This window comes from Pseudopodoces humilis, chromosome 17 (genome assembly GCF_049639895.1).
Source record: "Pseudopodoces humilis isolate 2021_Gansu_Grassland_sample_001 chromosome 17, ASM4963989v1, whole genome shotgun sequence".
NCBI lineage: Eukaryota > Metazoa > Chordata > Aves > Passeriformes > Paridae > Pseudopodoces > Pseudopodoces humilis.
In genome coordinates, this window is record NC_142216.1 from 1950827 (window position 1) to 1975490 (window position 24664).

Here is a 24664-nt window from a genome sequence, read left to right on the forward strand (position 1 = left end):
CCATGGCAGGAGACAATTCCTGCCTTTCCATTTGCTCAGGAAGCTGCTGATGCTCTGGTTCAAGGTATTAAACAACACAAAAGTGTTGATATATCCCATTGATGCTCTGCTGACCCTGTCCCTGCTGCCAGACTTCCACCTGGAGCTGTGCCAGCTGGGATTGGTTCTCCTGGTTTGGAAAGGGTTCAATTGTCTTCCCAATCTCTTCTCTCCACCTGCCTGTTTCACATGCTCCCCCACCCTGACCCCTGGTTATTCTCCTCCCATGGTGGCTCTGTCACATGTGCCACCTCTCAGTTTGTCCCCTCTCTGACTCCTTGGCCCTGGGAAGATTCCAATTCCAGCTTTGCTGCATCCCAGCTCCTGCTGTTCTCCAGAACAAAGCTGTTGTCTCCCACCAGGTGAAAACTGCATTTCCCCTGCCCATGCAGAGGGTCTGAGGGGTGGGATGTGGCTTTCCTGGAGCTGCAGAATCAAACCATGGCAAACAGGGAGCTTGAACCTTCTCCCCTCAGCTCCTGGGCCAGTGCTTGGAGCTGCTTTGAGCAATGTGACCCTCTCTTGATGGGTTTAGAGAGCTGAGCTGGTAAACAGCGCTCAGGCGCTGTCCTTGGACTCAACCCTGGCATTTCACCACTCTGGAATGTCCTGTGTCACCTCCACAAGGAGAAGAGCTTGTTGGAGACGTGAAGCATCTCTTGTCCCTTGTAATCCCTGGCTGCTTGGAGCTGTAATCAGTTTATCTGAGCAGCCCCAGAGGGGAGCGGGGAACTGAGGCCAGCACAGGGCAGCTCTGGGTGATTCTGTGCAGAGGTGAGGGGAGAGGATCTGCATCCCTGAGGTGCTGGGGGCAACTGGGAGGGGTAGCAGGGACCAGGCAAGTGGGTGTGTGGGGCTGGCAGGGCTCTGCACATCCCTGGGGAAAAATGGCAAAATCTGGGGAACGTGCTCACCCTCTTCATTGACACAGTTTCCCCTCAAGCTGCTCGAAATGAGAGAGCAATGAACTACGGAGCAGTGTGGGGAAATAAAAATAGTTAAAAAAAAAACAACCCTACCCTGGAGACACAAGAGCCCTCCCCATCCCTCGTTTGGCAGGGAAAATCCTGCCTGATGTCTCACAGCCACGTCAGCTCGCAGTTATCCCACCCTGCTGCAGCTCCCAAAGGCAGGGGAGGGCATGGAAACAGGGGGAGCCCAAAATCCTGAAGCTGCTACTGGGGTCAGGTACGGGGCTGCTGGGGGTGTCACAGCCCCGGGAGGGTCCCTGGGAGCTGGGCAGGGTGTGGGATCTGGCCCCGGGGCTCGGAGACCCTTGGAGAGCCCAAGGGACGTGTCCTGGGGAGCTCCCACAGCCTGGGTGGGGCTGAGGGGCAGCTCTGCCACTCAGGGAATCAAACCCAGCTTTTCTCTGCTCTTCCCTCCCTTCCCCCAGTGAGACTCAGCCTGGCTTTAACTCTCCTTTTGTTCCCCCAGATCATGATCGAGTTCTGCCCTGGCGGGGCCGTGGATGCCACGATGCTGGGTGAGTGCAGCTGTGCCCTGTGTCAGGGGCGATGCCCACGGGGCATTTCCAGCCCCCTGGCACCACCCCAGGAGCAGCCCTCAGACAGATGGCAGGCGTGGGTGCCACAGCTGCCCCTTCTCTCCCAGGAGTTTGCCTATTTTCATACCCTGAGCAGAAGGTGTGGAGTTTTTGAGCTACTTTTAATGTCCTTTTGTGATTTCAGTGCTGCTGGGATCCGCAGATCACAAGGCACGGGGAAAAGGGAGAGTCTGGCTGCAGGGGAAAGCTGAATTTAAATATTTACCTGCTGGGGGCACTGGCTGTTTGGGATCCTGTTCCCACAGCTCCCAGCAGGGCTGAGAAGTTTAAGCTGGGTGCCTGTCAAGATGAATTTCCCCAGACCTTTCTGCTGACTTCTCCGTACTGTATCAATAGTTTGGTGAGGCAGCAGAGCTCTGATGAGCTGCAGTTTGCAGCAATCCCAGCAATCTCCCCTTTTTTACTCCTCCCTCGCACACAGAGAGAGCTGCTGGGAGCAGGGATGGGTGGCTGTACCCCAAAAGAGCCCTGGCTGGTGCCACATCCCCTCTGGGGGTGACATCCCCTCTGCACAGCAGATGTGACACTGACATCATCCTGCCCAGAGCCCTGGGACAGAGCCACACCTCCCTGGGGGTTACTCCTTGTCAGCCCTGATCTTTCCAAAGGCCTCGCTTTCTTTTTGTTTCCAGGAACCAAATTTATCATCTTTAACTCAGCTCTTAAACCTCCTTTAGGGAACTTCTTTAAAGTGGCTCCAAGTCACTGGGTGAAAAAATACCTTTCCTGAAGTCCTGGGGGGGAATGAAACCTTCCTTCCCTGTGGAAATCCTCAGCAGGGGGGGTTCACCCATCTCTTGGGACATAAAAATGCTCCTGAGCATTCTCTCTGCATAGAAAACCATGAGAGAGTGGCCTGGCTGTGGCTCTGTGAGCCCTGAGTGAGGGTGAGGAGGAGCTGGAGCTCAGGAATGCTCCCAGAATTTGCAAATTCAGAATTAGTACATCTCAGAGTTTCAGAAATGCTGCCTGTTCCACCTCCCCATCCCCACTGGCAGCTGGGGTCTCTTCAAAATCTTATGAACAAAACCTGTGACCTGCTGGAACTGCCTTTTTCCAGGGTGAAAATCACCAGCTTTTCCCAGAGCAAGGGAGCTCCTGGTGAGGAAAGGAGGAACAAAGTGACTGAGCCAGCAGCTCCAGGCTGTGCTTAAGATCCTTGCTCTGAACTAACTCCTGGCCCAGTTGCTGGGGTCCCTCCTTCAGCCCCATCTGATGCTGTCTGAGCCCTGCTCTGCTGGAGGAGGGATCTGCACTGCAGGGGCCTTGCTGAGGGAGGCAGGGCAGCTCAGGAGATGCTGACCATCTGGAGGGGGATGCTTTGCAGAGCTGGGGTGGTGGAGGTGGCCCAGAGCTCAGCAGGGAGGTCATGCCTGTCCCTATGAGCACCAGAAATAGAATCACAGAATCACAAAACATCCTGAGCTGCAGGGGACACACAGAATCCAGCTCCTGACCCTGCACAGGGCAGCCTCAAGAATCCCATCGTGTGCCTGAGAGTGTCCAAACACTCCCTGAACTCTGGGACTGGCACTACCCAAAACACCAGCTCAGAGCAGTGGGCAGGGATAACCCTGCTGAGCATTTAAATCGTGTTCCTTTGGGAAGTGGTGTGTCCCTCGTGATGTTTAGGGTGCCTCCCCACAGCAGGGATAATTTCCTGGTTCCCCTGTTCCCTGGGGAATGAGGGCTGCTGTTGTTCATGCCTGTGTTTGACACTGCTGTCCTGCAGCAGCTCCCTCCTCTCTCAGCAGCTGGGTGAGACCCAGCTTGTCTGTCTTCCCAAATTGTCAGGGAATTTGCAGTTCAGACCCCATCCCAAGCATTTCTGGCTCCTTTTCCTCATCCACTGTTCCAGGGCCTCAGCTGAGCATTCCCAGGAGGGAGCTATGAGCCAGCAGCTCCAAGAGGTGGAAATTCTGATGGCTTAAGGAATAAATCACCTTAACAAGCTGCTTTCCTTTGTCTCCTGCTGCTCTGACCCAGGGACAGTGACTTTACCATGCTCTGCTGGGTAACCTGGGCCTTCCTGCTGCTCAGGTGAGCATCACTTTGTCCCTGTCCTGTTTGACATCTCTGTCCCTCCCTGCAGAGCTGGACCGGGGCCTGACTGAGCCTCAGATCCAGGTGATTTGCCGCCAGATGTTGGAAGCTCTCCACTACCTGCACAGCAAAAGGATCATCCACAGGGACCTGAAGGCTGGGAACGTGCTCCTCACCCAGGATGGGGACATCAAGCTTGGTGAGTCCCTGGCACCACTCCATGCTCACCCAAAACCAGCTGGAATGTGGGGTTTGGATGTTCCTGAGTGTGTTGGGATCGAGGGATCGAGCTTCTCTGCTGCCCGAGAGGAGCAGCAGGGTGAGGAGGGGAAGATTTTGCTCCACAGAAAGGCAAAAGGAGCTGCAGGATGAGGAGGGGAAGATTTTGCTCCACAGAAAGGCAAAAGGAGCTGCAGGATGAGGAGGGGAAGATTTTGCTCCACAGAAAGGCAAAAGGAGCTGCAGGATGAGGAGGGGAAGATTTTGCTCCACGGAAAGGCAAAAGGAGCTGCGTGCTGTGCTGAGCCCCCAGGCCACAGCCACGCTCAGGCCCCCCGATGGATTTTTCTCCCCTGAGTTTGTTTAATCCCTCTCTGAACCCGATTTTTGTGCCTTTTGGCCTGCTGAGCATCCTGTGCAGGGTGCCAGTTGGCAGGGCTGGGAGCTGGAAGAATTCCTCTTATCTGCACAGCAGGTTTGGTGGTGACAGGGGGAGGGTTGCCAAGGGGTTCCTTTGCCAGTTCGCTCTGCTTTGGAGTTAAATTGGCACCTGAAGACCTGCTGGGGGAGGAGAGGGTGGATTTATCTGCAGGAACTGGTCAGAGGATGCCACCAGGGCTGTCCTGGAGAGCAAACCCACCTGCAGTGGGCTCAGTACCCTCTGCAGCTCTGAGCAGTTTCATTTGGGATCGCTTCAGCTCAGAAGGGACAAAATCAGAGAGAGGCATCTTGCAGTGGCTGGAGGGGAGAGAAGGAATGGAACAGCACTTTGGTTTTTCTGCTGTAAAATCAGGCTTTTTGCTAGGAAATAGGTCCTGAAATCTACCATGGAGCTGCTTTTGTTTGCAGAAAAGAGCTCAATATCCTCCTAAACGTGTAAGGTTTGGCAGGAGGGGGTTGTTGTGCCTGTTTTATAGTACATGGGAGAGGAAAATCCTGGGGGTCATGTACCCCAAACCAAGTTCAATTCCTGATGCTCAGCTGGGAGGACACAGCCCGTGGTATCACGTTCTTGCCTTCAGTGTGTGTTGTTTGCTTTCCAACCTATGTCTCAGCCAAATGTGCTAACTCAGAAGGGTTTTTCAGTTTTCCTCCGGCCTCTAATGTTCCTGCTCTTTGCAGCTGACTTTGGAGTGTCTGCCAAGAACATGAAAACCTTGCAGAAGCGAGATTCCTTCATTGGGACCCCTTACTGGTGAGTCCCTGCTTGCTGAGAAATCCTGAAAATCAGATTAAGCTGGCTCTGACGGCTTTGGGTGTGTTGGACCGCGGTGCCTTAGGGTGGGAGGGTTTTAATGAGGATTCTTGGCCATTTTCTTGACATTTAAGGGTTTTCCTTGCCTGAGCAGATCTGTGAGCAGCCTCGGTGCTGTGGGAGCTCAGCAGAGCCAGCAGAGGGGTCACGGTGCTCCAGGCTTGGAGCGAGGGACACACGAGTGTGCTCTCCCTGCTCCCCACACCCCGGGGCTGGGATGGGCTTTGAAGCCACTCCAAGCACATGGGAACAAGTCCCTGCCCCAGAAACACAACCTCTAAATCACCCGACTTGCTGAAGGAGGGGAATTGCGGGGATTAATTGATGCTCTGGAGCAACATCCGCGCCAGATGTCAACGGCCTGGGGGTTTGCAGGGGCTGTCTGGCTGCTCTGAGGAGGAGAGAGGGTTTGTACCCTGTGGAGAAGATGCTGCTGCTTCTGCAAGCCAGGGCTGGGGGGGAAAGCTGTGCTTCCTGCAGCGCTGTGGATTATTTGAAGCGTTTAATTGCCGCGGCCTCAGCCTGGCCCTGCTGTGCCCTTCGCAGGATGGCCCCGGAGGTGGTGATGTGCGAGACCATGAAGGACACTCCCTACGACTACAAGGCTGACATCTGGTCCCTGGGGATCACCCTGATCGAGATGGCCCAGATTGAGCCACCCCACCATGAGCTGAACCCCATGAGGGTCCTGCTGAAGATCGCCAAGTCCGAGCCGCCCACGCTCAGCTGCCCTTCCAAATGGTGAGGGGGCAGCACAGGGGGCACCTCCCAGCTCCCACACAGGAAAACCAGGAGCTTTTAGCAGCTCTCTCTCACTGGAGTTGGGTTTAGCTGCGCTCCAGGTGCAGCTGTGTGAATGTAAGGTGTAAGGCAGGATGCTCACGGTGTGCTCACGGTGTCCAGGCAGCACAGGGAGAGCTTCTCCTCACCCAAAGAGCCCCCAAAGCCAGGGGTGACACCATGGCTGCTCTCAAAACAACCCTTGTGTATGAAAGGCAGATTTTCCTCTAAAGCTGAAGATGGCCAAGAGCTCCAGAACTGGTTTCCCTGAAGTCTGGAAAGCCACTTCTGCATGTAAAATAAAACTAGCCAGTTAATTTTTATTTTATTTTATTTTATTTTATTTTATTTTATTTTATTTTATTTTATTTTATTTTATTTTATTTTATTTTATTTTATTTTATTTTACTTTACTTTATTTTACTTTATTTTACTTTATTTTATTCTATTTTATTTTATTCTGTCCTATTCTATTTATTTAGGGTTTTTTTATTTTATTTTAGTCTATTTATTAATTTAGTTGTTTTGCTTTGTTTTATTTTATTTTACTTTATTCTATTTTATTCTATTTTTCTAGTCTAGTCTATTCTATTCAGGTATTTTATTTTATTTTATTTTATTTTATTTTATTTTATTTTTCACAAAAATTGATGCAGGTCAGCCAGCAGCAAATTACTGGCAGAGCACTGGAGTCAGAGCGTGGTGCCAGCAGTGCCAGAGACTGTCCCAGGCAGCAGGCAGGGTGGGAACTGCCTCTGGAGCTGCTCGGAGGTGACATCAGGGCTCTGGAGCTCCGAGCTGCGCTTTGCAGGCTGAGGGTGCCCTCTATGGGGTTACTGCTCCTTCCCAGCCGCCCTTCCCCAGCAGGGCTCTGCTTTTGTCCCTTTAGGGGACAGCTGCTGCTGTGTCCTGCCTCTGCCCTGGCCCTGGGGCTGGGCACAGCTCAAAACTGCTCCCTGCCCTGCCCTGCTGCTGCTCCTCCTCCAAATATCCAGAATTACTGAGCGCCTTTCCCAGGGGAGCAAAATGCTGCCTGCAAGCTGGGACAGAAGCTGCTGAGGGATCAGGCTGATCTCTCTGCTATTTGAGGCCTTTCCTCTGCTGAATTCCTCACCGCCAGCTGTGTTTAAGGTCCCTGGAGTTCAGAGATTTCCTGAAGAAGGCGCTGGACAAGAACCCGGAGACCCGGCCCAGCGCTGCCCAGCTGCTGGAGGTAGGGACCAGAGCAGTGACCCCAGACTGATTTCAGATTATTTCTATCTTCTTTAGAAAGCTCATAGCATTTTTCAGCCACTAAAATGTTCCAAAACAGGATCAGCACTGGTTTTTTTTCCCTTTGGAGCAACCTGCAGAGTCCCTATGGACACCATCTGGAACAGAAACAGCTCCTGCTGCCTGAAAATGCCCATGTGGCAGTCAGGGCTAACCTGGTTAGCCCTGACTGAAATTCAATTCCTTTCCTCTTGTCCCTTCCCAAAATCACAGCAAAAAACTGGTTCCCTGCTGGCTGCAGCTCCCTCGCTGTCTGAGCCCAGGGACTTCACACTTTTGCTGCAGCTCAGCACCAACACCCTGCTGTGAGCACTGAGTTATTCCAGCCCCATTCCAATTAAACCTTCCCCAAGGCTCTCTTTGCTCCCAGGGATCCTGCAGACTGCTCCTGCCCTGCTCTTGGTGACATTCTGTGGGCACATGTCCCCTTCTTTAAATGCTGCTGCTTTTTTGGGGGGGGTGGTTCTTCCATAAAGCAGTTTTGGGGAGCATCTGTGTGCACAATGTGCCCTGAACCCCAGCCCCACTTCTCCCCTGTGAATTCCTCTGGGGGTAAATCCCAGTGACACTGCAAAAAACCAAACCCTCAGGTCCTTGAAAGCCAAAAGTCATCCTGGAGCTCACTAGGTGTGATTTTGGCCAGCTCATATTTTTCATTTGTGCTCGGTTTTTCAGCATCCCTTCGTCAGCAAGGTCACCAGCAACAGGGCCTTGCGGGAGCTGGTGGCCGAGGCCAAGGCTGAGGTGATGGAGGAGATTGAGGAGAGTCGGGATGAAGCAGAGGAGGATGATTCCTTGGATTCTGCCTCGGTGAGCAGCTTCACCGCTGTGGCTGTGCTGGGGGGAAAGAACCTGGCAACTTTTCCAGACTCCAAAAACTCTTCTGGGCCACAGCAGGTGGAGGGGGAAGTGGTTGCTTGGCAGGGAGGGGCTGGATTTTGGTGGCTGCCAAGGGCAGAGTGGTGCTGGGGGGTGGCCCAGTGCCCAATCACAGGAGGGGCTCGTGGAAAGTAGTTAAAAAACAAAAGGAGAAGGGTAAAAAAGAAAATAAGCCCTGATGTAGGCTGGAGAAGCTGGAGTGGAAGAAAAGCAGCACATGGAGGGACCACCAGCCTGAGGAGGGAGCTGGGCAGATCTGGCTCGTTGAAGGGGACATCTCAGAGCTTCTGGGGGTTACATCTCGATCTCCCTCCTCTGTCACAGAGGGAAGTGGCTCATCCATAGTGGAGTTATCCATGAGAAAATGAGTTTGGTGTGCAAATTCCTCATCTGCCTCTTAAGGACATGCAGGTTCTGGGGCTTTTTCATCATTCCCCTGCCTCCCACCCAGGATCTGTAGTCCTTGGGGCCACAAACCTGGGGAAAGGTGGAAGCACCCCAGAGCAGATGTCCTAAAAGGGAAATCCCCTCCCACTGAGTGTTTGGTTCAGGGTGACTTTGCTCTGAAGGAGGGGCCTTGTAGCCCGTGCAGTTGTGTTGAGTGGCGGTGCCAAACCCAACATCTGCCCTCCCCTGTCTTTGCAGCCCCCTGGGAATCACAAGCGGGACCCCTCTGAGGTGAGCCAGCTGAGCTTTGATGGGGAGAAACCTCCGGACTTGCCCAAAGCTGGGAACGGCTCCGTGGGGACTGGCAAGGACCCCACAGAGGCCCAGAGCCACAAAGTCTCAGATAAAAGGATGAGCAGTGACAATGACAAACTGGAGAGCAACCACTCCTCAAAATCCAGCTCGGCCTCCTCGGGCACCCAGGACAAGCCAGACATCATCCTGCAGCCAGGACATTTGGGTAACTCAACAGAGGGGAGCAAGGAGCCAAGGCTGGGCAAAGAGGAGAGGAAGAGCCTTGAGGAGAGGAAGAGCCTTGAGGAGAGGAAGAGCCTTGAGGAGAGGAAGAGTCTTGAGGAGAGGAGGAGCACTGGGGAGAGGAAGAGCATCGGGGAGAGGAAGAGCATCGTGGAGCGACCAGAGAGTGTTCTCCTGGAGAACTTGAGCGAGGAGAAGCTGGCCAATGGCAGCCTGGAGCCCCTGGGGCCGTTCCCCGGCAGCCGCTCCAAAAGGGACTCGGATTCAGGCAGCACTTCGGCGTCCGAGAGCATGGACCTCACCATCTCCTTGTCTGCTGACCTGTCCCTCAACAGGGAGAGCGGCTCCATCTCCCTCAAGGTGAGAGTGGTGCCAGAGGGTGCTGCAGAACGTGGAGGAGGGAGGAACCTTTCCCTAGGGAAAGCTTTCCAGGGTTTGATTTCCGTGTTGCCTGTCCCAGCCAGGTTCAGCTGTGCCAGGGGGACGTGTCCTCAAGTGAAGGAGAAGCTCTTGGTGGAGCTGCTGAAGGTTCATGTGTCCTCTTCTGTGCCATGACACTAAAATCAGGGGAAGTCTGATGACTTGTGTCTATTTTGGGTGAAGTAACCACACCATGAGCCCTGTCCTTGCTCTAGTGTGAAACCCCAAATGGGGCTTCCTAAACTTTACCCATGGTCCATCACTCTGCTGCTCTTCCCTAGAACACTCAATCCCAGGAAAAGGTTCATCTGGGCTTGTGCTCTCAGTTTTCCCAGCCTGCCCTACATCTGGCCTGGTTTGTGTCAGCAGTGACTGCACAAAGACCTCCCAGGCTTCTTGGCTTTTGCCAGAGCTCCTGGAGGCTGGGGATGCTTGACCTGGAGCTGCCCAGGTCAGCAGGGCTTAGAGGAAGAGGCAAAATAACTGGAATGGTATTTGCTGAGCTCCAGGAGAAGAACTGCAGTGACTGGAGGGGGCAGAGGGATGTGTTGCACAAGATCTTTGTCACATTGCCTGCATGAGTGAGAACTTCCCAGCACGGAAACGTGCCTAAAAACCTTCCTTGGCAAAACTTTCCCCACCTCCTGCTGGGAGCTGGAGAACCAACATCCCCCAGAGGAGCCTGCAATCCCTAGTGATTGGAAATGTGATGCTCTTGCACAGGAATTCCCCCCTCCTCGTGACCTTTCCAGGACACCTGGTCTCCAGGAGGAGGAATACAATGCCACATGTAGATTTGCTCTCTGAGTTGGTCCTCTAGAAGGGGAAAGGAGTTTTTTGGGTTTTTCAGGGAGTAAGCCATTTTAGATCATGTGAGGAGGGGACTTTGGGAGGTGGGTTGGGTTTCTTCAGCGTGGAAGTCCCGCTGCTCTGTGGTTTGGTAGCCAGGCTGGATCTCCAAATTCACTGATGCTTTGCGTTCCTTGTGGATTCCTTGTGCACGTTTCTCATGAACAATGGCATTAAAAGTGCTCTGAGTGCTCCAGCCCAGCTGTTGCAGCCCTGGGGAGCTGCTTCACGGGCTCCTCCTCTCCTTCCTGCCCACGCCAGGACTCCCAGATGCACAAGAAGACCCTGAAACGCACCCGCAAGTTCGTGGTGGACGGGGTGGAGGTGAGCGTCACCACCTCCAAGATCATCAGCGAGGATGAGAAGAAGGATGAAGAAATGAGGTTTCTAAGGCAAGTGGGGCACTGGGATGGAGGGAGGGCAGGGATTTCCTCTCTGTGAGCTAATTCAGGGGATACCTAAAATCCTCTTGTCATCTGTCTTGGTCCCCTTGGACAGGGGAAGGAGGGATTCAGCTCAAGACGCAGCAGGACTGCGACCAGGGGAGCTTTGCTGTGTCTGGCCCTGTCCTCTGGGGATGACTGAACGTGTCCCCAGGGCTGCAGATGCCTGGCTCAGTGGAAATTAGCTCAGAAATCTTCTCAAGATGTTCCTCTCCCTTTTGTTCTCGAATCTCCTCAGACTTTGTTAACAGAAAAGCCAAGGGAGTTGTAAACTCCTGGAGCATTATTTAATATTCATGGGTGTATCCTCCCTGCTTGATGACTCCTTTGCAGATCTTGCAGCTTTTAAATCTCCTTGACTTATTCTCAGAAAGAGGAGCTGATGTTCCTAGCACTGAAATGAAAAGGCCCTTAAAATAATTAAAATACAAATTGTTTCATTTGATGCCTAATTCCAGGCTCCCTTGTGCTGCTCTCCAGGACTCCCTGAGAGGATAACTTGTCCTGAACACTTTGTGTCCCTGGGGCTGCCTTATTCCTCAGCCCAAATATCAGATTTATGTAAAAGCTCATTAGCAGAGCTCATTTACTGCTGAGCTGGATGAGGGGAGGGATGCAATCTCATCAAAGATGGGTCAGAATTTGGGAAAACAGCCCTTTTTGCCACCCAGGTGTGGATAAGAATGGATACAGAGCAAAGAGGCCAGGCCAGAGCAGTCCAGCTTGGGATTTGAGGCCCAGTGAGCACTAACCCAGCTGGCACAATGGCTATTTGGGCTGCTGGGGGACACCAGTGCCTGCAGAATCACCTGAGGAGCCTTGCCAGGGCTTGTTTGGGAAGCTGTGGATGCTAACTGGCCTTACCTGTGGAAGCTGGTGGTTTTCCAGCCGTTCCCATAAAGCAGCATCCTGCTTCCCGCAGTGTCCCAGCGCCTGGAGCACATCAGGATCTCCTTCCTGCCTGTGCTCGGGCCAGGGTGCTGTGGGCTGGAGGTGCAGCTTCCACTCCCTGCTGAAATGCTCTGCTTGTGGATGCGACCATCTCTGCCCATCACATCCCAGCGGCCTGGCCTGACCCCGCGCTTCTCTGTCCCCTCTGCAGGCGCCAGGAGCTGCGGGAGCTGCGTCTCCTGCAGAAGGAGGAGCACAGGAACCAGGCCCAGCTGAACAGCAAACACCAGCTGCAGCTGGAGCAGATGCTGCGGCGCTTCGAGCAGGAGATGATGGTAGGAGGGCAGGGAAAAGCCCTGGGCATCAGCTGGGAATCCAGCTCCTCTGCAGGTGCCTCACACGGGGATGCTCTCTGGGTTGCAACAACCTTGGGCATCACAGGAACCCCTTTGGGATTTGGAGCATGGATGGAGGTTTTGTGGGCATTAAGCACCCTGCAGCTTGGGAAGCACTGACAGCCTTTGCCAGTTGTTCTGGACTTTCTCTCTTTAATGATCTTTTATGTCTGTTCATGGCTAGTGTGAGAAACAGTTTATAGTGCTGTTGTAATTCACTAAATAAACTAAAAACCCAACCCAATCTTTATATAAGAAAGCAGCATGACCTGAGTGTGACAGCAGGAAATCTGGCAAGGCTTTGAGTGTAAATTGAATAAACTGGGCTCACACACTTGGTCCCTTCTGCTGAAGTAAAATAATATTGCAGTTAATCACAGAATGGTTTGGGTTGGAAGGGACCTTAAAGGTCTTCTCCTTCCATGGCACTGCTGGAGCACTTTGTGAGGTGCTGGTTGGAATTTTCCTTCCTCTGTAAAGAGATTTAATCCAAGCAGGAACAATCCCCTACCCCTTTTTTTTTATTTTTCACTTTTCTTTTTAACCTTTTGGAAGCGGAGAGGAGGCTGAGGCTGTTCCCTTGGTTCCTCTCCTGGGCAGGCAAAGAAGAAGTTTTATGACACGGAGCTGGAGAACCTGGAGAGGCAGCAGAAGCAGCAGATCGAGAGGATGGAGCAGGATCATTCCCTGCGCCGGCGCGAGGAGGCCAAGCGCATCCGTCTGGAGCAGGAGCGCGACCACGCCCGCTTCCTGGAGCAGCTCAAGCTGATGAAGAAGGAGGTAAAAATGGGGATGGGAGGGAGGGAAGCGGCTTTCCTGCACCTCTTTCTTCCTGGGGAGCTTCAGCATTTCTCGTGGCAGAGCTGGAGGGGAGAGCAGTTGGTGTTTCATGAGGTGTTTGGGGTGTTTCCTGAGGTGTTTGGGGTGATTCCTCAGGTGTTTTAGTGATTCCTGATGTATTTTGGGTGATTCCTGAGGCGTTTGGGGTGATTCCTGATGTATTTTGGGTGATTCCTGAGGTACTTTTGGGTGATTCCTGATGTGTTTTGAGTGATTCCTGATGTGTTCTGTGTGATTCCTGATGTATTTTGAGTGATTCCTGATGTGTTCTGTGTGATTCCTGATGTATTTTGGGTGATTCCCGAGGTATTTTGGGTGATTCCTGATGTGTTTTGAGTGATTCCTGAGGTGTTTGGGGTGTTTCTTGAGGTGTTTGGGTGATTCCTGAGGGCCTTCCAGGTGATTCCTGAGCTGTTCAGTGACTCGAGGTGGGGTTGTTCCTCTCCTCAAGTGACCCTCAGAGAAATTTAATTTCCTCCCCCCAGGTCAAGAACGAGGTTGAGAAGCTGCCACGGCAACAGCGCAAGGGGAACCTGAAGGCGAAGATGGACGACTTCACGCAGAAAAAACAAACCATGGTGAGGCTTGGGGAAGATCCCCCCCAGTTCCAAAGTTGGGAAATGTGCAGTAGAATAAAGCATCCTTCTGCTGGAGGGACAGGCAGGCTCTAAAACACCAGCAGCTCCTTCCCAAGCTGCAGCAGAAGGAGGGCTCATGGTGGCACTGCTGGGTTTTTTAACAGGAACAGGAGTTTTTGGCCAAGCAGAAGGAGGACCTGGAGCAGGCCATGAAGAACATCACAGCCCAGAACAAAAGAGAGATCTGCGACAAGGAGCGCGAGTGCCTCAACAAGAAGCAGCAGCTGATGAGAGGTGGGTGGCAAAGGCTGTGAGGGAGGGGAAGGAGTGCTGTAACCAAGGGTTTATCCAGCCCTGGCTCTTCCCACACAGCAGATGCTGTGACAGAGTTGCAAGCTGGCAGGATGGGATGTGGAAAAAAAACAGCCTTGCCAGGTCCTGTCTAAATGTTTAACAATAATAATACTTAGTGCTTTAATCTTCAAAGTGCTTTACAAATATGAACCAATTAGGCTTCATAATTGCAAGAAATCAGGCTCCAACATGGTTTGCAACCGATTTCTCTTGGAAAACAGGAGGTGAATGATCACCCCCAACATCTGCTGCCCTGTTTGTGTGCAGAGGTCGCTTGGGATACTGTGTGTGACCAGGATGAGAGGCCAGGGTGGGTGATCTGCTCCTTCTCCTCCCCACAGACCGGGAAGCTTGCATCTGGGACCTGGAAGAGCGTCAGCAGCAGGAGAAGCACCAGCTTGTCAAGCAGCAGCTGAAGGACCAGTATTTCCTCCAGAGGCACGAGCTGCTCCGGAAGCATGAGAAGGTGAAGGCTTTGCACCTTCCCACACTGGTGTGGGTCAGAAAAGCGTCCTGGGTATTTGTCTACCAGGCTGAAAAGGGGGAAATCACCCAGATTGTGGTTCAATCCCTATGTGGGCCATTCACTTAAGAGCTGGACCTGATGATGGTCCAGTTCCAAGTCAGAATATTCTGTAATTCTATAAATTTTTTAATTCTGAGGGTAAGCTGGGAGTTAAAGGGCTTGGTCATTATTAGTGGGAAAGGACCAGAATAAAGCTGGTGTGTCGAGAAGGCAATAAAGCCTTCTTGCCTGGGACGGGTGCTCTGTGTTGCGTGAATTTAATGTGTGAGAAGTTGGGAATTTTGAGGGGCTTTTCTGGAAATCTGCCCCTGCAGATTTAGCAGGTTGATTTAGCAGGTTGATTTAGCAGGTTGATTTAGCAGTTTGATTTAGCAGGTTGATTCCCAGAGCAGGGCATGTGAAGACTGTTTCCAGCCCCTTCTCCTCTGCTTTCCCAGCATGTTCAATCCGTGCCATCCCCTCTTGTCCCTTTGCGAGTGCCACCAGCCGCTCCCACGCTACCCCCAAGTCTGCCCTCCAGCTGTCTGTGTTCTCCTCAGGCCTCTGGGGAGGGGTCCCTGCTCCTCTGAGCCCTGTGTGTCTGCAGGAAAGGGAGCAGATGCAGCGCTACAACCAGCGCATGCTGGAGCAGCTGAAGGTCCGGCAGCAGCAGGAGAGGGCCCGGCTGCCCAAAATCCAGCGCAGCGAGGGCAAGACGCGCATGGCCATGTACAAGAAGAGCCTCCACATCCACTCCAGCGGCAGCGCCGCCGAGCAGAGGGAGAAAATCAAACAGGTCAGGGCCTGAAAAGGCACCAAGAGTTTGAGGCTTGGTTGGGAGGAGAAGGGGGTTTGGGGAAATGCAGCTGTTTCCAGATTTTAACTTGCTGATGGGTTGGAGGGCTCTGTTTTGTGGCATCACGGGTGGTTTTGGGTGCTGTCTCCATTGTGACTTGTATTGGGAAGCATCCTCGGGGTTTCTCCTTCTTTCCTGTGTGATAATGGAAGCTGGGCTGGTCTCTCAGCCAGCCCCAGAGACCAGAGCAATGCTGCCTACACGGGCACCTGCTTTTCTCTCCGCCAGTTTGCTCTGCAGGAGGAGAAGAGGCAGAAAGCAGAGCGGCTGCACCAGCAGCAGAAGCACGAGTCGCAGATGAAGGACATGCAGGCCCAGTGTGAGAGCAACACCAATGAGCTCCAGCATCTCCAGGTACTTGTCCCTCATGGCTTGGTCTCCCAGAGCTGCCTGTGCTGGTCTCAGTCTCTGGAGAAGTGGCTGCAGAGGACTGTCAGGAGTTGATGTCCCCTTGCTCTTGCCTTGAGAGGTTTTTGTTGCCGTGTCTAAACGTGGAGCTCAGAGCTCTGAGTGTCTCTGAGCCGGGCAAATCCTGTTTGACCTGCTTGATGGGTGTTGTGTTTGGTGATGTGCTTTTAGAATGAGAAGTGTCACCTCCTGATCGAGCACGAAACCCAGAAGCTGAAGTCTCTGGATGAGAACCACAACCAGCACATGAAGGAGTGGCGGGAAAAGCTGAGACCACGGAAGAAGGTGGGGTGTGAGCAGGGTGTCCTGGACAGTGCCCATAGCCCCAGAACAATCTCAAACACAGCTCTTGTGTTGTTCTCTTTGCTCAAGGCCCTGGAGGACGAGCTGAACCAGAAGAAGCGTGAGCAGGAGATGTTCTTCAAGCTGAGCGAGGAGGCCGATGGACAGATGCCAGTGTCCCCGACCAAACACGCCAAGTTTGTTCCCTTCAGCTCCTCAGAGAGCTTGTAACACCTGGCAGGCCACCAGCTGGTACTGGCCATGTCCTCCTGGGCTGCAGGGGGCAGCTTGGACTCGGAAAGCCCTCTCAGCAGCCCCTCCTCACCACAGCACCCTCGCTCTGCCTGGGATAAACATGGCCTCTGCGCTGAGGGATGCTGACTGGAACTTGGGGTGGCTTTCCCAGGAGGTCCAGACTGGGAATTGGGGCAGGACCCTCTCTGGACTGTACTTGCACTGTTAGCTGGATGCTTCCTGGGTGAGCCTGGTGCTCACTGGGTTTGTCAGCTCGGGCTGGAGCAGGGACCACTCTGATCAGGAGAAGCAGCCGCTCAGGGCAGGGCTGTCACCTCCCTCTCCACCGTGGCTGCTCCTGTCCCAGTCCTCTGTAAGGCCTGGCCTGGGCCAGAGCAGCTTTGGCATTGTCTTAAACTCACCTTGGCCTTAGACTTACTCCTCTCCACTGTGGTGCTTTTTTTTGCCACAGAGACACAGAGATTTGGGGGTTTTTGCCTAGGGAGGGCTGGGTTTTTTCTTTCCTCCTCCTCCCCACACAGACTGTGCAGAAAGGGGCTGGATGTCCTCCCAAAGATGCTTCTGCTCTTCCTTTGCTGTGGCCACTGGCACCACAGCCCTGCTGGCACTGAGCTAACCCTCTGCTATCAGGGGCTGCGTTCTGGGGTGATTAAACTGCCCAGCTTTGGTTCTTGAGGAAGTGGAAGTGCAGAGGGAGAGGTTGGGGCCAGTGCTCAGTCCTGCAGTGACGCAGGTGAGGTGTCTGTCACTGTCACCTGCCTTTGGGCTGAAGGGTGTCACTGCCAGAGCTCTCATCATCATCACACAGGTGCTTGAGGCTGGTTTTTAAGTCCTTTCTGCGTGGGGCCATGTGGGTGAGCCAGCCTGGCCAGCGAGTTATGGCTGCAGAGCATCGTTAGGGAGGAGCAAAGTGGAACAAGGGAGATGCAAAGGGGGCTTGTTGTTCCCAGCACCTCCTTGCCCACTGATGTCCCATCTCCTTGTGATGTGCCACAGCTTTTGGGATGGTTCTCCTGGCTGGGAGTCGTGGGCAGAGGGGCAGAGCAGGTCCTCTGTCCTTTCTGTCCCCTGCACAAGGCAGGGCTTGGCTGAGCCGCTGCTTGGGACTGGGAGCACAGAGCTGGGGAGGGGGTCAGGGACCTCACTGGCAGCACCTTCTTCTTTACACAACCCAAAGGTGTAAGGCAGCACTTAAGTCTTTCTCTGGACAACATTGTTTGTTTTAGACCTGTTTCTTTAGCAAGAAAAAATATTTCTGCTTTAAAAAAAAAAAAATAATAATAATAAAAAAAAAAAAAATATATATATATATAAGAAACAAGTTGTTATTTTCAAGCCCCCTCTGTTGATTTACTGGTATTTCAGGGAAAGGTGGTATGTGATGTGCCTCACTTCCAGGTACTGGGCTGAAGCAGGCAGCCCCCAGATCTTGAATTCTGTGTCTGGAGAGTGCATTTCCTACTCTTTTAGAGCTCCTAATCCATATTTATAAGCTTCCTGCAAGCTAGCAAGACTCTTTGGGCCATTCCAGGTTACCTCTGGTTTCACAGCAGTGCTGTCTCTGTTAATAAACATAGGAAGGGTTCCTGCCCCATCTCCAGAAGTGTGGATTGTGCCTTTCAGATGTGATAACACCAGGCTGGGAACTGCTGTAAGGTTAATGGATGCAGAGGGATGTTCCTAAATGGGACAAGGGGGCTGCTTGGAGACTTTCAATCACGTTAGGAGTGTGTTACAGCAGCCCCAGTGGTTCTGGTGCTGGTTCTGGTGCTGGTTCTGGTGCTGGTTCTGGTGCTGCTGGGGTCAGGCTGGAGCTGTTGTGTGCGAGGGCTGTGTCACAGAGCCCAGTGCCTGTCCTGCAGCACGCTGTCACCTCCTTCAGCTGAAGGGCATTGCTGCCTTCTCCACCAGCCCAGGGAGCATCATCCCTCTCTGGACATCCTGCAGCCACCAGCAAAGATTATTTCTGGGGGTTCTCACAGCTGATGCAATGCCCCTGTGGTAAATCAGTTATCCCTTCCCCCAGTCCAGCTGAGTTTCAGCTTGGAGAGAGCAGCACAGAGGTAGGAATGGTTCTGTCCACTCGTTTTCATGTTTTGTGTTCTCTCCCTGGGTGTGCCAGGCTCCAGCACCGTGTCCCTTGCCTGGGAGGGGGGCACATCATCTGATTGTCATGTTTACAGCGTGGGTATCATCTTCCCTCCTTTCAAAAGAGGATTTTTTTTGTTGTTCCCTGTTCAGAAGGAACCACAATTAAACCCAGCTTGCTTTTCGGGGGGGGGGGTGTGACACAATTTTAAAAATGGCTTTGAATATAAAGGGTTTTTAAAATATTTTGTAAAATATCTTCAGTGGGGCCACCACCATGATGTAAAGACCTCTCCAATAAAGTTAACAGACTGAGAAACCTGCGCATGGTCTGATTTTGTGTCTGGTTGCCAGCTGTGACCTCAGTTCAGCTTTGCTTCTGCTCTGGGTTTTACTGACTTAGAAAAACTTCTGGCATTTGAACTTTGCAAGGCTGAACCTCCAGTTCTTTAAAACCGAGCTGGAGCCTCTCCCTCTGCTCAGGGGCAGGGACATCTTTGCCACCGAGCTGAAATTCCGCTGGAGCTGAAGCGAAGCAGCCGTTCCCGGGATGACTCCAGTGTTCAGATGGTGCTGGGCTGACCCTGCTTGGTGAGGAGTGAGTATTGCACCCTGAGAGCTGAGCATTTCTGCACAGATCGTTCTTCCTTTTTTAATCAGCTGGCCCGGCTTGAACGGGAATCTCCGACAAAGGCTTCAGTTCCCTTGTTTTGGTGGCACAAGGAGCACCTAGGGATGCCTCCCTGTCTCTTCTCATGCTCTTCTCTGCTCAGGAGGAGAAAAAAAATCCTGTTTTGCCCTGTGGGTGCAGGGGGAAATCTGTGCCTCCTCCCCTGGGCTGCTCAGAAAGGCTCCCATCACAGAACCCAAACGCCCTTTGTTAGAACTTTTCCCCTGCTGCTTTCATTGATTTCTGCCAAGGACACAGCACGTTAAATTAGGGCAGCTTTGACACGAGCCCATGCAGCTGCTGTGGGTTTACCCTCTGTTTTGGAAGGTTGTGCCAGGAGCTGCCAGTTTAACCTTGGATTTCGTGCAGGAACCGACCTTGCTGGCAGTGTCCACCGTGCAGAACGTGAGCTCAGGTGAGACTCTGGAAAGGAGATGCAATTGGGAGTGGAAGGTGTTGCTGGTGAGGTTTTAAATGAGCAGAGAGAGAGGATGAGCAAAGCCTGAGGGTTCCTGTCTCCTTGCTCCACAAGGTAGTAAGGAATGGAGTAGCTGAGGACATGTAATTAATCATTTTGTTTATGTATAGCAGGACTGCACTGTCTCCTGGGACACCCTCGGTGTATCCCAGGGAAGCAGGAGATCTCCTGGGAATATTTAACTTCATCTGCATGTCCTTGGCACTGCCTGAGGGGAGATTCAACCATGAGGATTTAACATGTATTTATAAGTACTGTATATTCCAGAAATAACTGTTAACTACCATTTCATCCGGGTGCTATGCTGGAAACAGAGCGAAAATAAAAATATTTCTTAATTTTTAAGAACAGAGCTGACAGCCCTGGGAAGTTCCTGGAGCTGCAGCAGCTGCAGCATTCCCTGTGGTTCAGGTCCTGTCACATCTGGGCACCAAACTCCTCTGGGCTGCCCAAGGGCTTTTGCAGTTGCTGATGATGGAACTCTCTGGGGGAAGAAAAGCAGGGCAGGGAGAGTCTTGGGGCTTGTGCCTGAGTGTTTCCCTCCCACGGCTGCATCTGTGCTGCCTTTGTCTCTGCAGGAGTCCTTGAGAGCCCTCTGAAGCCAAATGCTGTTGTGTGCTCCTGGTGCAGTGGTTTCTTCTCCAAACGCCAAACTCTCCGTGGCCTGAGCAAGCCGAGTTCTCTGGAGGTGTTGGCCCTGCCTTGTTGGTGTTTGTTGCCCCTCTCCTGGCTGGGATGGGGCTGGATTTCAGGGACACGCTGCCCTGGCAGCCCATCCTGGGCTGCTCTGGAGCCGATTTCCAGGCTGGCAGGAGCTGGGTGTTTGCTGCTCTTCCTCTCGCTCACTAGATGGCACAACACTGGAGATCCTGAAGGGCTCTCTGGCTCTTTTTCCTGGATTTGGCACTCTCTGTGGCACCCCTTCCATCAGATCTCTGCTTCTCCTCGGGGTTTCAACACTTTTCCAGCGTTGTCCCCAGGAGTTTCCCAGGGCTCCCCCAAATGAGGGCTGAGCATCCCCTGCGTGGGTTCTGCTGTCCCTGGGCAGGATGGGCACTGCTGCCAGCCTGGCTGGGATGGGTGCCACCCAAACCCTGCAATTCAGGGGTCACAGTGCCACCCAAACCCTGCAATTCTCAGCAGTTTCTCAGCAGTGGAAAATCATTCCTGGTGACAGCTGAGAATCAGAGAGATCCAGCCCTGGTGCAATGGGAAATTTCAGCTGGGCTGGGCTCCAGCTGCAGGGCTTTGTCCTCTGTGGGGGTGGGAGCACCATGTTTGACTGATTTTTGTGAGGTGGCTCAGGGAAGATGGATTGTCCTGTACCCAGGGGCGAGCAGGACATTCAGGCACCTGGCACAATCTCCCAATTCTAAAACTGAAGAGTGAGCAGCAGCAGCGGGCTCTCCGTGCCAGGAGCACTGCAGACAGCGTTCCCTCTGCAGTCAGGGCTGCTGGTGGGGCACTGCTTTCCCATTCCACTCCCTCCCTGACACCAGGCAGACCTCAGGGACTGCCCAGCTGTGCCCAAACAGCTGGAGCCCACTTGCAGCCGTGCAGAGACCCACTTGTCCACCCGAGCTGAGGGATGGTTTTCCAGAAGTCGTTTTCCCTCTTGTTTTAAATTGCTCAGCTGATCCTGACAGGCACGAGGGAGAGTGCACAAGGCTGACTCTTGTGTAGGTCGTGACCTCTCTTGTGTAGTTATTTTACCGTAGTTATTTTATTTGACTTGGCTTCATGAAGCTTCAGCCTCTGGTTAGGGCAGCAGGGGATGAATGTTTATCCTGAAACTCCCCTCAGCTGCATCTGCACCACCCAACCTTTCTGCCACTTCTCTGCTGTCCTGCAGCAGCATCCCCAGAGCTGTGGGCTGAGCACAGCATTCCCAGGTCACTCACAAATCCCTCATTTCAGCTCCCTTACAAATCCTTGGCAGATTCCTTGATAAATGACCAAGGCCCAGCAGAGCCCGAGGCAGGCTCTGCCTCTCCACAGCGCCTTCCCAGCATTTCTCCCCCGGGAGGTGATCTGGTCAGCATGCAAAGCCACTCTCCACTCCTCTCAACAGCCCTCATTAGACTTGATAATTAAACACAGGAGCCATTTTGCAGCCTTGAGCTGTGCTTCTCTCCAAGCCCTGCTCGTTCCTGGGCGCTCATTAGCTGTGAGGCTGCAGCCAGTGCCTGGTGCTGCTGGGGCCCAGGAGCGCTGGGATCCCTTCAGCAGGGCAGGGGGGAAGACGGTGCTGATGCTAAAGTGCTTCTCCACCTTAATTCTTCTTTTCAGCCTGTGAAGTGCAGAAATCGTTTCATTTCTCTTCATCAGCTTTCTCTGTTGCTCCACATCTCAGTGTGCACTCCCTCTCTTACCAGCTGCTTTGGGTGTTTTCCTCACCACCCTCTGGAGGATCTGTGCATCTTTCAGGGCTTTTAAACTAATAAAACTTCCCCTGCTCCAGCCTGGACACTCCACACATCAGGAGCTGCAGTTCCAGATGTTGGTGCTACCCCAGGCTCTTCATGAGCAGGTCCAGCATCCCACGTGGATGTCACAATGTCAGAAGGAAGGAAGGATTCCACAGCTCACCTCCACATCCTCCTGCCTTCAAAACACATCTGACTGAGGAGCAATGCCTGGGGCAGGAGTGGGGGTGACATGCTCCAGCAGTAACCAGGGAGGTCACCAGTGGCCTGATGTCCCCTTCAGACAGCCCAGCAACCCTTCTGCAGCCACCTCTGCAGGGCCACCGTGCTCTGGGGCTTTGCTGAGGGGGAGGAGGATGAAGACGAGCCCTTGGGGAGGGGCAATAAAGCGCTGGCAAGCTGCCTGCACCTCCATTAATCCTCTGGGGTGGCTGTAGCAAAGTTAATAGTATTTAAAAGAGCCACATTTAAGGAGCCGCTAAGGAGTGAGATGAGTTGTTTATGATTAAATTAAATTCATATGAAAACTAATGACCTGCCAGTGTAAGCCTTGAGTAACTTTATAATGTAATTAAAAGCCCAACGGGGGAGAGAGCTGTGGTTATGCCACGTGTTGAGGAGCTGCTGGGAAGACGGAGGCCACGGGTAAGTGCTGCTGCAGAGAAGTGCCTGGGCAGTGCCCTGGCTGCTGTGTTGGCACAAGGGCACAGCTGGGCACAGCTGGGCACAGCTGGGCACACAGTGTGGCACGAGTGGGGATGCCAGGGGGAGAGATGGGTGCAGTGGGTCAGCTCCTGGCTCACAGGGATGGAATCACGGACTGGTTGGGGTTGGAAGGGACCTCAAAGATCATCTCATTCCATGGGCAGGGACACCTGCCACTGTCCCGGGTTGCTCCCAGCCCTGTCCAGCTTGGCTTCGGAGGCTTCCAGGGATGGAACTTCCTCGGACAACCTGTGCCAGGGTCTCACCACGCCCACGGTGAATTCCTTCCTGATATCTAATCTCGACCTACTCCCAGTTTGGAGCCATTCCCCCTCGTCCTGTCACTACACGCCCTTGTAGTCTCTCCCCGCAGGTATGCGGCTTGTCCCGGGCAAGGCATCTCTGCTGCCCTGAGCAGCACAGACCTTTCCCTGCTCATTCCCTGCCTCCTCCAGGGCTGTGGCTGCCGGCGGCCACCCCACAGGGGCTGGAGCGATGGGGCAAGAGCGGGGCGCACGCACAGCTCAAGGGGGCAAACCGGGGGAAAAACAAAAAAAGAGAAATATTGGCGTCCCGCAGCGCCGAGCTCGGAGCGGCCGCAGCGGGGGAGGTTCGGTCCGGCCCTTTAAGCGTGCGGAGCTGGGGCCGCCCCGCAGGCCGGGATAGGCCGGGCCGGGGCCGGGCCGGGGCCGCCCCGCAGGCCGGGATAGGCCGCGCCGGGCCGGGGCCGCCTCCCGCCCCCGGAGCGGGCGGTGCGGGGAGGCTCGGTCGCGCTGCAGCCTCCGGTCCCGGCGGCGAGCGCCAGAGCGTCCCCGCTCCCCGAGGGGCACGGCAGCGGCGATGCCCAGGCGGAGCACCGCCGAGGTGAAGGTGCTGGACGTGCAGAAGCGGCGCACCCCCCCCAACCACTATGTGAGTGCCCGAGCCCGGCCCTGGGCGAACAAAGGCCGGGCGCTGCCGGCCCCGCTCCCGCGCGGAGCTCCGGGAAGGGAGGACGGAGGAGGAGGAGGAGGAGGAGGAGGAGGAGGAGGAGGAGGAGGAGGGCGGCAGCGCTGCCGGGAGTGCCTCTCACCCCCTGTCACGGGTGTCCCGAGGGGGTCCCCTGCCAGCGTGGGGATGCTCCGCCGCTGCTCCCGGTGCCGGCCCCGCGGGGGATGCCCGGGGGATGCGGGCGGGGGTTGTGGGCACCGCGGTGAGGCGTCCCCGCTTCTGCAGCTTGGCTCCGGGGCCGTGGGACCTGTTGGTCGCAGAGTCCCGGGGCAAAGGGACCCACCCGGCTCCTGCTTTCTGCTCGCTGGATAGTGCTCGGTCCCTAGGAAGGATCCCTCGTGTCCCCTGCATCCTGCCCAGCCTTCCTGCGGGCTCCGGGGCATCTTCCAAACTGTTGTGGGTTTGTCTATTTTTGAAGGTGGTTTTCTTTCCTTTCCTTTTTTTTTTTCTTTTTTTCTTTTTTTTTTTTTTTTTGTAATAATTTAAACTTTGGTGTGTCTCCAGGCACCCGTGGAGAGCTTGCGGGTGAATCCTGGCAACAGCCGTAAAACAAAGAGCGAAATGTAAATGTTCTTCCCTCCCGTTTTGCCACAGCCCGGGGTGACCCAGTGACACACTGTTGGTGGCACATTTGGGCTGTGCAGATAGATGAGGTGTTTGCTCCGGCTGGAGTCAGTTGTCAGCAGAGCCGCGGTTTCAGAGCTCTTGGGCTATCCAGGGCTTTTCCAGGTCCCCTCGGCCGGTTTGTGTTGAACAACAGCTGGAGGAGAGCTGAGGGCAGCCAGCTGCAGGCGGGGAGGGCAGAGGGGTCTGTCCTTGCACCAGGGATGTGGCGTGGCTGCTGCCACCCACCCCCTTATCGCCCCTCCTTCCTGCTGCCCTGCCCGGAGCTTTATCTGCCCTGCCCGAGCCTGCCGCTGGCTCCAGATGTGCCTTTTTCCCTTCCGTGTCCATCGCAGCCTTCCTCACGGTGCCGTGCCCCGGCTCCGGAGCAGCGCGGAGCTCTGCGCGCTGCTGTTTGTCTTGGCGGCTCCGGGGGGCTTGGCTGCCCGGTGCCGTGAGGAGACCGGGCTGGGATGGTCTGCGGGAGCTTCTCTGCTCTGCCTTGAGCCTCTCCGGTGCCCCTCCGGAGCGCTGAAGCCGCGGCAGGCACAGCCGCGCACCGCCCGCTTTGCGCGCTGTCCCCGCTCCCCGCCGCCGACACTCGGGTGGAGTTGGGCAGAGCACAAATAATCCCTGTGAGGCTACAAAAG

At 54.1% G+C, this 24664-nt stretch overlaps 1 protein-coding gene across 1 annotated transcript in view; it reads left to right on the forward strand.

Annotated features, from left to right (window-relative positions):
• The window catches only part of STK10 (serine/threonine kinase 10), a 41162-nt gene extending 22701 nt beyond the window's left edge, over nt 1-18461 (forward strand). Inside the window, exons 3-19 of the mRNA XM_014253249.2 lie at nt 1477-1525; nt 3699-3848; nt 4991-5063; nt 5670-5864; nt 7035-7116; nt 7851-7985; nt 8700-9338; nt 10509-10639; nt 11793-11916; nt 12577-12756; nt 13302-13394; nt 13559-13688; nt 14090-14214; nt 14861-15049; nt 15338-15463; nt 15689-15802; nt 15890-18461. Of these exons, the coding sequence (XP_014108724.2) occupies nt 1477-1525; nt 3699-3848; nt 4991-5063; nt 5670-5864; nt 7035-7116; nt 7851-7985; nt 8700-9338; nt 10509-10639; nt 11793-11916; nt 12577-12756; nt 13302-13394; nt 13559-13688; nt 14090-14214; nt 14861-15049; nt 15338-15463; nt 15689-15802; nt 15890-16030 (2676 nt within the window). The 3' untranslated portion in view covers nt 16031-18461. The remainder of the gene's footprint in view (nt 1-1476; nt 1526-3698; nt 3849-4990; nt 5064-5669; nt 5865-7034; nt 7117-7850; nt 7986-8699; nt 9339-10508; nt 10640-11792; nt 11917-12576; nt 12757-13301; nt 13395-13558; nt 13689-14089; nt 14215-14860; nt 15050-15337; nt 15464-15688; nt 15803-15889) is intronic.
• The last annotated feature ends 6203 nt before the right edge of the window (nt 18462-24664 follow it).